Below are 14,484 nucleotides of genomic sequence, written 5' to 3' on the forward strand. Positions count from 1 at the left end.
CATTCAAAATGAAATTGGAACCTGACTTTTCCTTGAACCGCAAAACTGCAACTGGAAAATGTCTGATTTGTAAGGTTAGCAAGTCTAGCCTAAGCACAGACTAAATCAGTGCAGAAGTAATGTGTATCAGAGCCCAGGCCGCTGTGTAGAATGTAAAAATCATTTTATAATACTCACCTAAATGGTCGGTGCGGTGCAGCCTGGTCGGATGGGCGTCTCTGTTCTCTGGTATTGATGCCTCCTCTTTCGGCTATCTTTGTCCTCCTTCTTCTGAAGCCTGGGGGCATGATGCCTCCCACGTCATCCACACTAGCCAGCATTGTGGTACTGTGCAGGCGCACTATAATACTTTGATCTGCCCTGCTCAGGGCAGATCAAAGTGCGCCTGCGCAGGACCTCAGTGTTGGAGAGCGGAGACACCCATCCGACCAATCTGCACCACACTTTAGGTGAGTATTATAAAGTGATTTTTATGTTGTACACAGCGGCCTGGACTCTTATATACAGCATGTTATAATTCTGTATATAAGAGCCCACTGGTGGTGGCCGCAGCTTATAGCCAAATCTGGTGACAGGTTCCCTTTAACCTTCGTCAGGCTGCATAGTTTTACAATGTTAACAGCGACCCCTTATCTCGGAAGGGGGTGGAGATATTTTATTGAAATTTGGCCAATATATTCTGGACCAAAACTGCAGAGATGTCACGAAATTTCAGCCCTCTACGGCTTTTGTAAAAAAAAAAATGTATTGCAATTTTAAAACAGAATAGTTACAATTGTACCTATTCAGCCGGACAAAGGTTAAAAAGGTCAGATGATTTCACAGGCCTGCTATCTCAGATCATATAGCCCCACTGCTTATTTTACTTTATAGGATTGCAGATCCTTCTCAGGTGTACTTTGGAGGCAAAGTCGTCGGCGAAAGTGCAATGAAAACAGAAGATGACATTGGAAGTTTGGTAAACTTTGACTTCAGAGTAAGTGTTTAACTCAATGTTACAGTTGTTTGATTTCATTTTTGGGGTTAGAGCGCCCCCTGCAGCCTTACCAGGATAAAGCATGCAGTTTGTGATAAGATACTCTGCAATAGAATAATAACTGCTATTTAAAAAAAAAAACAAAACACACAGAACTTACTATATATCTATACATACCTTTTTTTCTTTTTACTGAAAATCCCAGGAGAGATGTGTCAGTTGGTCTTAGAGAAATGGAAACTTAAAATTGTGTCTAAATCTTGTGCTGCATTTACTTATAGAAATGCATAACATTTCTTTTATCTATTTATTTATCATTAATAAATATATATATATATATATATATATGTGCGTGTGTGTGTGTGTGTACACGTGTATATAAATAAATGGTGTATAGCAATGGTCAATTTAATACAAACATTTATGATGAGGAAATGTTGCAAATTGTGAGGTGCAAATGCAGTGATAAGAATGGAGGCCTAGGTTTACCGAATATTTATATATATATATATATATATATATATATATATATATATATATATATATGTGCGTGTGTGTGTGTGTCTGTGTACACGTGTATATAAAAAAAATGGTGTATAGCAATGGTCAATTTAATACAAACATTTATGATGAGGAAATGTTGCAAATTGTGAGGTGCAAATGCAGTGATAAGAATGGAGGCCTAGGTTTACCGAATATTTACACTTATTATTTAACTAGTCTCATTAAACAGACCCAAAATAGTCTAATTACCGAATTTAAAAATAGTTGGGTACATATAGAAAAACATTATAATCGAAACATTCCCAAATCAGATATCATTTTGGCCCAACTTTTAAACACACAAAAAACATTAACTAAATTTCAAACAAGTAAAGCAGAACTATGGGCATGGAAATCCCTATTAAAAACATTGATGAAAGATAATGTACCTTTGGAGGATATTAAATGTTGCCCAATTGAAACAATACAAATTCTGACTCCCAAAATGAACATAATAAAATGGAAACAATACAACATAAACAATTTTCTCGACCTAATAGAAAATAACAAAATCTTGCCCTTCAAAAACATACAAAGTAAATTCAACATCCCAAATAAAGAGAAAAAAATTTGGTACCGTATAGAAAATTTTCTTACGAACAAAAAACCTAGATTTCAGCTTCCTAAACCCCTAATACATTTATTGAATAATCCATTAAACCAAATTATTTGGAAAACCAGTAATATATATTCCTTGCTAAATGAAGATTATGAATTTGAGAAAAAGCTAAACCTAAATAATTGGGAGAAAGATTTGCACAAGGAATTCCCTATAAGTACATGGAAACAAGCTCTGGAAACAACTTATGCAACTGAAACCTGTGCTTCTCTTCAGGAGACATATTATAAAGTGTATTCCAGATGGTACTATACCCCTCTAAAGTTGTGCAAGTTTTCTGCTGAAAACTCACCACTATGTTGGAGAGGTTGCGGGAAAAATGGATCCTTTATCCATATTTTCTGGGGATGTCCTTTACTTAAACCCTTATGGAAGAAAGTCAGAGACCTCTTAAAGCAATTGACTACAAAAGATATAAATCTTACTCCAGAATTGGTTATTCTTTCCATAGGGTTAGAAGAATATGAGAAAAAGTATAGATACATTGTCTGTCACATTTTCTTAGTTATTAAGAATTTATTAGCAGCCAACTGGAGAGAAGAAGGAATCCCATCTATTTCAGAAGTTACGGACAGGGTTTCAGCTCATAATTTATATGAGTATAATATTGCGTTAAAAGAAAAAAAACTATCAAAGATATAAAATAAGATGGTCTCTTTGGTCCCAGAAATACATGCCAAACCTTGTTTTGAATTAGTTCCTTGACATTATCTAAATAATATAAATGTAATATGTTATTTCCGAATGTGTTTATATACTGTGCTAAATAAATGAGTTTATAATCTTGCTTGACTTTGAAACTTAACGAATTACCTCAACGTCTTCCTCCTTCCCTTTCTCCTCCCCCTTTATATTCCCTAACTCCTTCCATTCCCACTTCCCCTGCAATACCCCTTCCCATCCACTTTTAGCCTAACCTTTCTTCCCTTCCTCTTCCCCTTCTTTGTTATTTCAACAATATTTTTAAGAATGCATTTTAAATATTTCAATTACCCCCTCCCCTGTTATTGTAAACCCCTTAAAATTTAATAAAGTATACAAATGCAGTGATAATTGTCCATAATGTCGATGTCCTTTGTGATAATTCTTTCCACTAAATACCTGAACAATATATTTTTAGTTTAATTTGCCATTTTAAACCCGATTTATATGATTATTATATTTCAGGTGACTAATTTTGGACGGCCTCTTACATCCCTGGGTATGGCATTTTTAGAGATTCAGTGGCCAAAAGAAATCGAGAATGGAAAATGGCTTCTGTACATCGTAAAGATAGACTCCAAGGGGCTGGACAAAGTCGCATGTTCACCAGTTCGTGAAATTAACAAACTGAAATTGCTGGTATGTTACCACTGACGTGTCTGGTTGCAGTTACCGCATACAATTCATTCACTAATGCGCTGTTCACACTTGTTTTAATAGGGCCCATTAGTGTCTCCTTCATAAGTGGAAGTGATGGCCCTAGAGAACATGTACTTTTCACTAACAGTCTTTACCCTCCATCCAAAAATCGGTAAAAGCCCAGTATACAGCACCCTTTATAGCTTTTATATCTAACAATTCGGCAGAAATTGTGTGATATGGCATGCATTACATGCCATGTAATATATAGTAGGAACAAAAACCTATAGATTAGAATCATCAGATCCATATTGTATTTCACATAACTTTATAGACTATGGTCCCCAAATCCTACATAGTTACATATAATCAAAAAATACTCTCCAAGTGGATGCAATGTATCACTTTATTCACCTAATCATTTTTTTATATTTTTTTATGGATACACACAGTGCAGAAAGTGCAGCATAAAAACAAAATGTACGTTTGGGTAAACAAAAAAGCAAAGGACAGTGTGACCAAAGATCCCGGCAGCAATCAAAGGGAAAAATTACATATAATGAAAAACCGTACAATCATTCAAGGGAACAGCCTCAGTACATATGTGTATATAGCAGTATATTTGGATAAAGTGCTTGATTATAGTGCTTAATCGACAAGTATATGTACAGTCTTATTGCACAACCTCAGTATATATGTGTACACAGCAGCGTATTTGGATAAAGTGCTTGATTATAGTGCTATATTGTCTTATTGCACATTAATCATATTGCACATATCCCACCACAAGATTATATTCAATTAGTTTGATAAAGTGCTTGATTGATAGTGCTTAAATGAAATCACATATATATACTACTAGAATAAAATACGAGTAAGATAAGACAAACAGGGGAAAGACACATCAAATAGTTCTCCACATCTTCTCAGCTGCAACAGAAACAACACCTCGGCTACTCCAGAGCCAGGCTCCTTCAAAGCAGTCAGTTATTCAATGAGCTATAGCCGGAATAATAGAGAGAGTGAGGAGTGAGTTTATATAGCGGAATAGCATGGCTGCAGCTGAGGTTAACAGCTACAAGTCAATTTCAGAAGGATAGAAAAGAGACCTTAACCACTTCAGCACTGAAGGGAATGAAATACGATCCTACTCAGAATAAGGGATGAGCAGATTCTAAAACGAATCGGCGATCAACCCAAACTCTAAAGGCCATTTTAAACGCAACGATATCGCTAACGAGATATCGCTGGGGTCACGGAATTCGTGACGCACATCCGGCGTCGTTAGCGACGTCGTTGCGTTTAACAGCTACGAACCACCGCTAAAAAATACTCACCTAATCGTTGATCGTTGACACATCGTTCCTTTCCCAAATATCGTTGTTGATTTTGGACGCAGGTTGTTCGTCGTTGGTGAAGCAGCACACATCGCTACGTGTGACACCCCAGGAACGACTAACAACAGCGTTCCTGCGTCCTCCGGCAACGAGGTGGCCGTGTCGTTAATTCGGCTGCTCTCCGCCCCTCCGCTTCTATTGGTCGCCCGCTGTGTGACGTCGCTGTGACGCCGCACAAACCTCCCCCTTAATGAAGAGATTGTATGCCGGCCACAGCGACGTTGCTAGGAAGGTAAGTATGTGTGACTCCTAATAGCGATATTGTGCGCCACGGGCAGTGATTTGCCCGTGACGCACAAACGACGGGGGCGGGTGCGATTGGCAGCAACATCGCTAGCAATGTCGCTGTGTGTAAAGTGGCCTTAAGATCTTCTGATCTTCGATCCCTCCTGAGTACTTGGCACGGCGTGACCCTCTATACTCCCCAATAATTAGTGCACACAAGTTACCAACAAAATAACAGGTCACTGTGAATCTTTAGCTCAGGCAGCAAACATAGTCTTTGTCCCAGTCTATTGTGCCAAATGTCTCTATTGGCATTAGTCTATAAAAATGGTTATGGGCTATATGTGAAACCTCAGAAGTTTTACCCCGTACTACTTTGCTATACAGAGTGTTCAGTATTACAGAAACGCTGAACCCTTTCCTTTTGTTTTGTGACGTTCTGGAAGTTTATGCAATTTTCTCTCTGGCAGGAATCCGGTAAAAGTCGAAACAGACGGGAAATAGGGGAAAGACAATCTGATCCGGATGGCAAATCCTATTCATTTTTCTCAAATAGGAAGTACATGACACTGGTAAGAGCTACTGTACTCTGGACTTTTGTATGTACCGTATATATTTTGTTAAGCTTTGTGTTAAATGTCTTTTCTACCTTTAGTTTAGACCCCCTTCACACATCAGTGATTCTGGTATGTATGTGCTAGTTTTTATACGTACCAGAATCACTGACATACGCAGACACATTATAATCAATGGGTCTGCTCACACATCAGTGATTTTTCACTGAACGTGTCTCCGTGCAGCGTATACCCGTGTCCGTGATTCTGCACGGAGACAAGTTCGTTTTTTTCTGGCATCACTGATGACCCACGGACCACACTATGGTGTGATCCATGTGTGATTCATGAAACACGTACCAGAAAAACACTGACATATTAAATTTTAAACATTTTCAACTAACCTTTCCAGCGAATCGCTGTGCAGCCTCCGCTCTCTGCAGCTACTGCCCGGCTCATGAATATTCATGAAAGCAGGAATAGCCGACCCGGAAGTAGCTGCAGAGAGCGATGGGCGGATGCTGCAGAGCCGAGGAGTTCAGCACCATGGACAGCAGAAGCGAAGGCAGGTGAGTAATGTCCATTTACAATCACGGATCACGGATTGCACATGGACAACCCACGTGTGCCGTGAGTCACGGAACACGGAGGGACTTGTGCGGGTTTTACACGTCAGTGAAGAACATCAGTGCTTTTCCATGACGTGTGAAGGGGGCCTTAGGCGGGCTTTGCACACTACGACATCGCAGGTGCGATGTTGGTGGGGTCAAATTGAAAATGACGTACTTCCGGCATCGCATGCGACATCGTAGTGTGTAAAGGTTTGATGATACGATTAACGAGCGCAAAAGCGTCGTAATCGTATCATCGGTGCAGCGTCGGCGTAATCCATAATTACGCTGATGCGACGGTCCGATGTTGTTCCTCACTACTGCGGCAGCACACATCGCTGTGTGTGAAGTCGCAGAAGCGAGGAACATCTCCTACCGGCGTCACCGCGGCTTCCGTAGGATATGCGGAAGGAAGGAGGTGGGCGGGATGTTTACATCCCGTTCATCTCCGCCCCTCCGCTCCTATTGGCCGCCTGCCGTGTGACGTCTCAGTGACGCCGCACGACCCGCCCCCTTAATAAGGAGGCGGGTCGCCGGCCAGAGCGACGTCGCAGGACAGGTGAGTCCATGTGAAGCTGCCGTAGCGATAATGTTCGCTACGGCAGTTATCACAAGGATATCGCAGCTGCGACGGGGGCGGGGACTATCGCGCTCGGCATCGCAGCATCGGCGTGCGATGTCGCAGCGTGCAAAGTACCCCTTAGTCTGTATAGTCTGTATATGTGACATATTTTCAGTGTTAGGGCTTGTTTGGACGATCCTAAAAAATCATGTGCTGTCCATATGCAAAATGAATAGCAAACAGACAGCACAAGCACCAATGTAATAAAATGATGAAGTTCATATGAACATATACTTGGACTGATGATCCACCCTTAAAAAATAGCAGCATACACTACTCTAATCTGTTTTATTGGATCAGTTTCGCCTATTAAACTCAAATTAAAATGGAAGTCATATAGATACCATGGATGTTTTATTTATGCATCCATTGCAATTATCAGCATAGGAAAACTGGATTTGGTCTCTTATTTTGTAATTGTTGATGTATAAAATGTCACACAGACGTAAAAAACTGACATAAGGAATACCGTACAGTTGAAAAATGAATGACTTCACATACACTTGTTTGAACTTGGCCTTATACACTGTGTGCAGAATTATTAGGCAAGTTGTATTTTAGAGGATTTTTTTTTATTATTGATCAAGAACTATGTTCTGAATCAACCCAAAAGACTCATAAATATCAAAGCTTAATATTTTTGGAAGTTGGAGTATTTTTTTTTTAGATTTGTCTCTCTTAGGAGGATTTCTGTTTGTGCAGGTAACTATTACCGTGCAGAAATATTAGGCAACTTAATAAAAACCAAATATATTCCCATCTCACTTGTTTATTTTCACCAGGTAAACCAATATAACTGCACAAAATTTAGAAATAAACATTTCTGACATGCAAAAACAAAACCCAAAAAAATTAGTGACCAATATAGCCACCTTTCTTTATGATGACACTCAGCAGCCGACCATCCATAGATTCTGTCATTGCTTGATCTGTTTACGATCAACATTGCGTGCAGCAGCCACCACAGCCTCCAGACACTGTTCCGAGAGGTGTACTGTTTTTCCTCCCTGTAGATCTCACATTTTATGAGGGACCACAGGTTCTCTATGGGGTTCAGATCAGGTGAACAAGGGGTGCCATGTCATTATTTTTTCATCTTTTAGACCTTTACTGGCTAGCCACGCTGTGGAGTAGTTGGATGCATGTGATGGAGCATTGTCCGAAAAGGTCCCACAAGTTCATCTTTGATGATACCAGCCCATACCAGTACCCCACCTCCACCTTGCTGGCGTCTGAGTCGGAGTACAGCTCTCTACCCTTTACTGATCCAGCCTCTGGCCCATCCATTTGGCCCATCAAGAGTCACTCATTTCATCAGTCCATAAAACCTTTGAAAAATCAGTCTTAAGATATTTCTTGGCCCAGTCTTGACGTTTTATCTTATGTTTCTTGTTCAAAGGTGGTGGTTTTTCAGCCTTCCTTACCTTGGCCTGTCCCGGAGTATGGCACACCTTGTGCTTTTCGATACTCCAGTAACGTTGCAGCTCTGAAATATGGCCAAACTATTGGCAAATGGCATCTTAGCAGCTTCACGCTTGATTTTCCTCAATTCATGGGCAGTCATTTTGTGCCTTTTTTGCCCAACACACTTCTTGCGACCCTGTTGGCTATTTGCCATGAAATGCTTGATTGTTTGGTGATCACGCTTGAAAAGTTTGGCAATTTCAAGACTGCTGCATCCCTCTACAAGACATCTCACAATTTTGGACTTTTCAGAGCCCGTCAAATCTCTCTTCTGACCCATTATGCCAAAGGAAAGGAAGTTGCCTAATAAGTATGCACCCCTTATATAGGGTGTTGATGTCATTACACCGTACCCCTCCTCATTACAGAGATGCACATCACCTGATTTACTTAATTGGTAGTTGGCTCTCAGCCTATACAGCTTGGAGTAGGACAACATGTATAAAAAGTATCATGGGATCAAAATACTCATTTGCCTAATAATTCTGCACACAGTGTATTGTTAGGCTTCTAACTGCTGTGACTCTAAAGCTGCGTTCACACCTTTTCCCTTGGGGTGCATCCACACATTATGGCTGCAGTATAGGTTTTTTTCCTGTGATCATGGTAAAATAGCAACATTGTTATGTTTTAAAATAACTGAGGCAAAAAAAAATGTTCTGCGGTCGCAGTGTGTGAACACTGACCAAGAGTCACCCTATTGATTTAGTACTGATGCTAAAATCTCAGTGAATCTATCTATTTATATAATATGTCTAAATATTTGAAATTAAAGAGTTGGAGTAGTGGGTAAAAGCACATTCTAGGTCTGTGTGCAATCCATAGATGGCTGATACGACTACTAATTTGGTGAGAGAGTACTTTTTACCACTGTTTCACCTACTTGACCTTAGACATAAGCAGGATCCAGTAACTATAAAGTCTGCAGATCAATTTACTGTGATACAGATTTTTACAGCTTGCCTCACAGATTTTTTTACTACGGTATTTCCTACCTTTCAAAAATTTTCCTAATTTTAATTTTTTTTTTTTTTATTTGTGTAATTTTTTACATGCAATTTTTTTTATCTTACGAAAACGCCTATGGGAAGATGTGTGAAAAAAAAAAATCACCCCTAGAGCGTGCAGTATTTTGAAAAAAAGCTCTCACCAAAAGAGTGAAAAAGTCATACAAAATACATTGTTTGCATTGTGTTTCCAATTTTCGTATTAACTCAGATGCAACTTCTGGCAGAATCCTTTTTTTTTTTTTTGCTGGAAAAAAATACTTAAAGTATATATTAAATACATGAATTATTCTTAATTCTTCTCTCATTGATTTCAGGATTGTAACAGTCATGCAAAATGTGTGACAATAAGATGCCCTCTTCAAGGTCTGGATAGTAATGCTGTCATTACCATTCGCTCCAGGTTATGGAACAGCACATTCATTGAGGTAGTATTGCTGCAATGTACTTCTGTGACCCATGTCTCTAGACTTCTGGAATTTTACGTTTTCATTTTCTAATTTAATTTATTTATTTATTTATTTGTTTATTAACTTTTGTTAACAGGAATATTCAAAAATGAGCTATCTGGACATCATTGTGAAAGCCTCGATCACTCTTGATACAACTGCCGATAACATTAAATGGACAAACGAAGGTTATCAGGTAAAACAGGCAGATCATAGCTTATAGCAGTAAATATATATATATATATTAGCATCTCGTACATCTGCCTATGGACTCTTATCCATTAGAAGGTATGGAGGCAGGGTGCTAGTAGGCAATCTTCTAAAGCAGATCTATCACCGGATTCCACGTTATTATTTACTAGCTGTAGCACCCGGCGTTGCCTGGGATCGTAACTGTCTCTGTTTCTCTCCCAGTCTCTGTCTGTGTGTCTCTGTCTCTCTGTCTGTCTCTTTCCTTGTCTGTCAGTGTCTATGTCTCTGTCTGTCTTTGTATCATCTGTCTCTATCTCTGTGTCTCTGTGTGTGTCTGTCTATGTCTCTCTCTTTCCCCGTCTGTCTCTTTCCCCGTCTGTCTCTTTCCCCCGCTGTCTCTTTCCCCGTCTGTCTCTTTCCCCGTCTGTCTCTTTCCCCGTCTGTCTCTTTCCCCGTCTGTCTCTTTCCCCGTCTGTCTCTTTCCCCGTCTGTCTCTTTCCCCGTCTGTCTTTTTCCCCGTCTGTCTTTTTCCCCGTCTGTCTTTTTCCCCGTCTGTCTCTTTCCCCGTCTGTCTCTTTCCCCGTCTGTCTCTTTCCCCGTCTGCCTCTCTGTCTGTCTGTCGCTTTCTTTCGTTGTCTGTCTCTATCTCTGTTTCTTTCCCCATCTGTCTCTTTCCCAGGTCTGTCTCCCTGTCTCTTTTCCTGTCTCTTTCACTGTCTGTCTTTGTCCATCTCTTTGTCTGTATCTTTTCCTGCCTGTCTCATTCCCTGTCTGTCTGTCTCTTGCCCCGTCTGTCTCTTGCCCCGTCTGTCTCTTGCCCCGTCTGTCTCTTGCCCCGTCTGTCTCTTGCCCAGTCTGTCTCTTGCCCAGTCTGTCTCTTGCCCAGTCTGTCTCTTGCCCAGTCTGTCTCTGTCTCTCTCTCTCTCTCTAATCCACGGATTCCTTTAGCGGACATACATGCACACATACATACATACATACATACACACATACACTCAGCTTTATATATTAGATTGTATTCACTTATATAGCGCCATTAATTCCATACCGCTTTACATACTTCATCATCACTGTCCCCATTGGAGCTCTGTCACGCTCCCGGTGTCCCAGCAGCGCTCCTTACCTACTAAGCCGGTCTCACCATCCAGGCACCGCTCCGTAACCACTGAGCCAGTCACACCTGTGTCACGCCACCGCTCTGTACCCACTGATCCAGCCTCGCCAGCGTACCACCGCTCCTTCCTCACTGGTCCAGTCCATGCGTCCACTGGTCACGCCTGCCATTCCCGCTCATGCTCCCCTTAGTCCTGTTCCTGGTCTCAGGAGTCTGATTCTGACTAATGTTCTGTATAGGACCGGGCCGCGCCCACTCACCTGGTCTTATAGCCCCAGCACTTCTGCAACAGGAAATGACCTGGGGCTGTGCTGGGTATATAAGACTGGCCTCTCCATGTGGGCAGGGCCTGATCATCGTTTGTGTTTCTATGCCTTGTGAGCTAAGTGCTCAGGTCTTTGTTCCTGTTTCCTATTACTGCCTTAAAGTACGCTGTGACCTTAGTGACCTGGTCCTTTCTTTGCTTCCTGATACCTGCACCCGTTCCTGCCACGTTAGTGCTCCAGCTACCGTGTACCCTGCCCTCCAGGTGGGGTGCTCGGTCCAGTGGATCCACCTCCTGGGCCTACCAATCCTCCCTGGCCCTCACAAGCTAAATACCCTATCATTTTGTCTTTGGAGTGTGGAAGGAAAACGGAAAGGCCGGAGGAAACCCAAGCAAACGCGTGTCAACCACTGAACCACCGTGTTGCCCAATATTAAATAGATCTCTAAGACCTGATGAGGCTGGTGTACTTCTGTAAAAATCTATTTCAAAATTACTGTATGATCCCCATATTAAGTTTAGCATTTTATGAGTGCTGCTGGAATCACAAACTACTAATTTTAATGTTGAGCAGGAAAAGTTTCTAACAGTACGAAACAGCCATTCTGACAAATTTTCAGAGAACAACCTCAAAAGGTCTAAGGGATCTGTTTAATAACGTACGTATGCAACTTGTATTGTGAAATCTGCCCTGAGATTCACTCTAAAGGCCCATTTACACACAACGATATCGCTAACGAGATATCGTCGGGGTCACGGTGTTGGTGACGCACATCCGGCCTCGTTATCGATGTCGTTGTGTGTGTGACACCTTTTTGCGATCAGTAACGATTGCAAAAAGGTGTCAAATCGTTCGTCGTGTACACGTCGTTCATTTTCAAAAAATCGTTCCTCATTTGGAACGCAGGTTCTTTGTCGTTCCTGAGGCAGCACACATCACTATGTGTGACACCGCAGGAATGAGGAACAACATCGTACCTGCGGCTGCCGGCAATGAGGAAGGAAGGAGGTGAGCGGGATGTTCCGGCCGCTCATCTCCGCCCCTCCGCTTCTATTGGGCGGCCGCTTAGTGACGCCGCTGTGATGCCGCACGGACCTCCCCCTTAAAGGAGAGATTGTTCGGCGGCCACAGCGACGTCGGTGGACAAGTAATTGCGTGTGACGCTGCCGTAGCGATATTGTTCGCTACGGCAGCGATCACCCCGTGACACGCCACCGACATGGGCGGGTGCTATCGCTCGCGACATCGCTAGTGATGTCGCAGCGTGTAAAGCCCGCTTTAGGGCTACGATAAAAAAAAATCGCAGTCCACCTGGACCCATGTTACTCTATGGGGTCGCTCCCATCTGCGATTATTTTCTCAGCCCTAATCGGACTGAGAAAACAGTCACAGCATGCTGCTGGTGGAACCCGATCCGTATTCACTCGCACCCCTACAAGTCTGTGGGTACGAGTGAAACATCGCTCTGCACTTGGATGACACCAGAGTGCAGTGCGATAATCGCATCAGCTGGCCATGGAGGAGATGGAGAGATTAATCCCTCTCTCTCCTCCACGGCTGTGATCCGATTGCAGGAACGGCTCACACTGGCAGCACACCGGGAGCTAGCTATTGCATCCGAAGCACTCGCAACGGATGCCATGCGCTCTTGTGGCCCCAGCCTAATGCGTTGGGAAATGTCTTACAAGGTTGGTACTTATTGGTCAGCTATAGACAGGTTTCTTCCCTCTGGAGGAGAAGTATTTTGCAGGATCAGCCATGGAAGATAAATGTTTTACTGTACGATGTGCGGGAACTGCATGACTTTCAAGTCTGATCCATGGCATAAATGATTGGCACCCCAATGATCACTAAAAAAGAGGGTCCTGAGCCTCCTTTTCTTTCTCACTACATGATTGCAGTGAGGAGAGGACTGAATGATGCTGCGCTCTTGCATGGCTCCCGACACTCGAATAATTGCCCATGTGACTGATTGAAAGTAAATGAAGTGGCACAAGTGAGGACTGAACTAATAATGTGTGAATGGGAAATTCATGCAATATTACTAACTGCTTACCATATTTATCTACATACAGGTGCGTGTTACAGTTTTCCCAGAGAAGACGCCGACTCAATATACCGGAGTACCATGGTGGATTGTGCTGGTTGCTATACTGGCAGGAATCTTAATGCTCGCGCTCTTAGTGTTTATATTATGGAAGGTGAGCATGTTCATAGGAATTCCTAATATTTACCTATTGTACCTAAGTTGTTGCTTCATTATGTGAGGGTCACCGCCACCTTAGGCTAAGTTCACATTTCCGCTAAAATATATCAGTCACAATCCGCTGCTCTTGTAAACAACGGAATCAGTTTAGCGGATTCCATTGTTCCCATAGACTTGTATGAGCAGCGGATTGTGACTGATGATGCTGCGTTGCACCCTCCGCCCGACTGATCAGTCGTGGAACGACTGACCGCCGGGTGGGAGGAACGCAGCATGTAACGTTTTTTGAGCAGCGCGATCCGTCGGATTTCGCTGCGCATGCTCTCTGGCTCCCTGCACACGTAACCAGCTTTGGTTGGTTACCCGATATTTACCCTGGTTACGGTGCAAGGAGCCAGTGCTAAGCGGTGTACGCCCGTAACCAAGTTAAATATCGGGTAACCAAGGTAAACATTGGGTGCTTTGCTGTTACCCGATATTTAGTCTGGTTACGTGTGCAGGGAGGCCGACACTTCCCCGCTCGCCCCCTCCCGCACTCCGCACATGTGTGTACACACAAACACACACACTCACTCAGAACACTCACTCACACATACACTCACCTGTCCCCAGCCATGCAGACCGCAGCACTGCCACTGACATCCTCGGTGCCTGGCCCCGCCCCCCGCTCGGCTCCGCCCCCTCCCGCATTCAGCATGTGTATACACACACTCACACACACACACACACACACACACACACACACACACACTCACCTGTCCTGCAGTCCCTGCGGCACTTACGTCCTCAGTGCCACGGCCCCGCTCGCCCCCCCACCCCGAACTCCGCCCCCTCGTGCTCCGCCCCCCGCACACAACGGAATCCGACAAAGAATTCTGTTCTTTGTCATCCGTTGTAC

General features: G+C 42.8%; 1 protein-coding gene across 2 annotated transcripts in view; it reads left to right on the forward strand.

The window, feature by feature from the left end:
• The window catches only part of ITGA6 (integrin subunit alpha 6), a 149,533-nt gene that overhangs the window by 125,523 nt on the left and 9,526 nt on the right, over positions 1 to 14,484 (forward strand). For both annotated transcript variants that reach the window (XM_075317330.1, XM_075317329.1), the window contains exons 19-24: positions 874 to 976; positions 3,306 to 3,479; positions 5,572 to 5,673; positions 9,677 to 9,787; positions 9,906 to 10,004; positions 13,456 to 13,581. In XM_075317330.1, coding sequence (XP_075173445.1) covers positions 874 to 976; positions 3,306 to 3,479; positions 5,572 to 5,673; positions 9,677 to 9,787; positions 9,906 to 10,004; positions 13,456 to 13,581 — 715 coding nt within the window. The remainder of the gene's footprint in view (positions 1 to 873; positions 977 to 3,305; positions 3,480 to 5,571; positions 5,674 to 9,676; positions 9,788 to 9,905; positions 10,005 to 13,455; positions 13,582 to 14,484) is intronic.

This window comes from Anomaloglossus baeobatrachus, chromosome 7, assembly GCF_048569485.1.
Source record: "Anomaloglossus baeobatrachus isolate aAnoBae1 chromosome 7, aAnoBae1.hap1, whole genome shotgun sequence".
In the NCBI taxonomy this organism is placed as follows: domain Eukaryota; kingdom Metazoa; phylum Chordata; class Amphibia; order Anura; family Aromobatidae; genus Anomaloglossus; species Anomaloglossus baeobatrachus.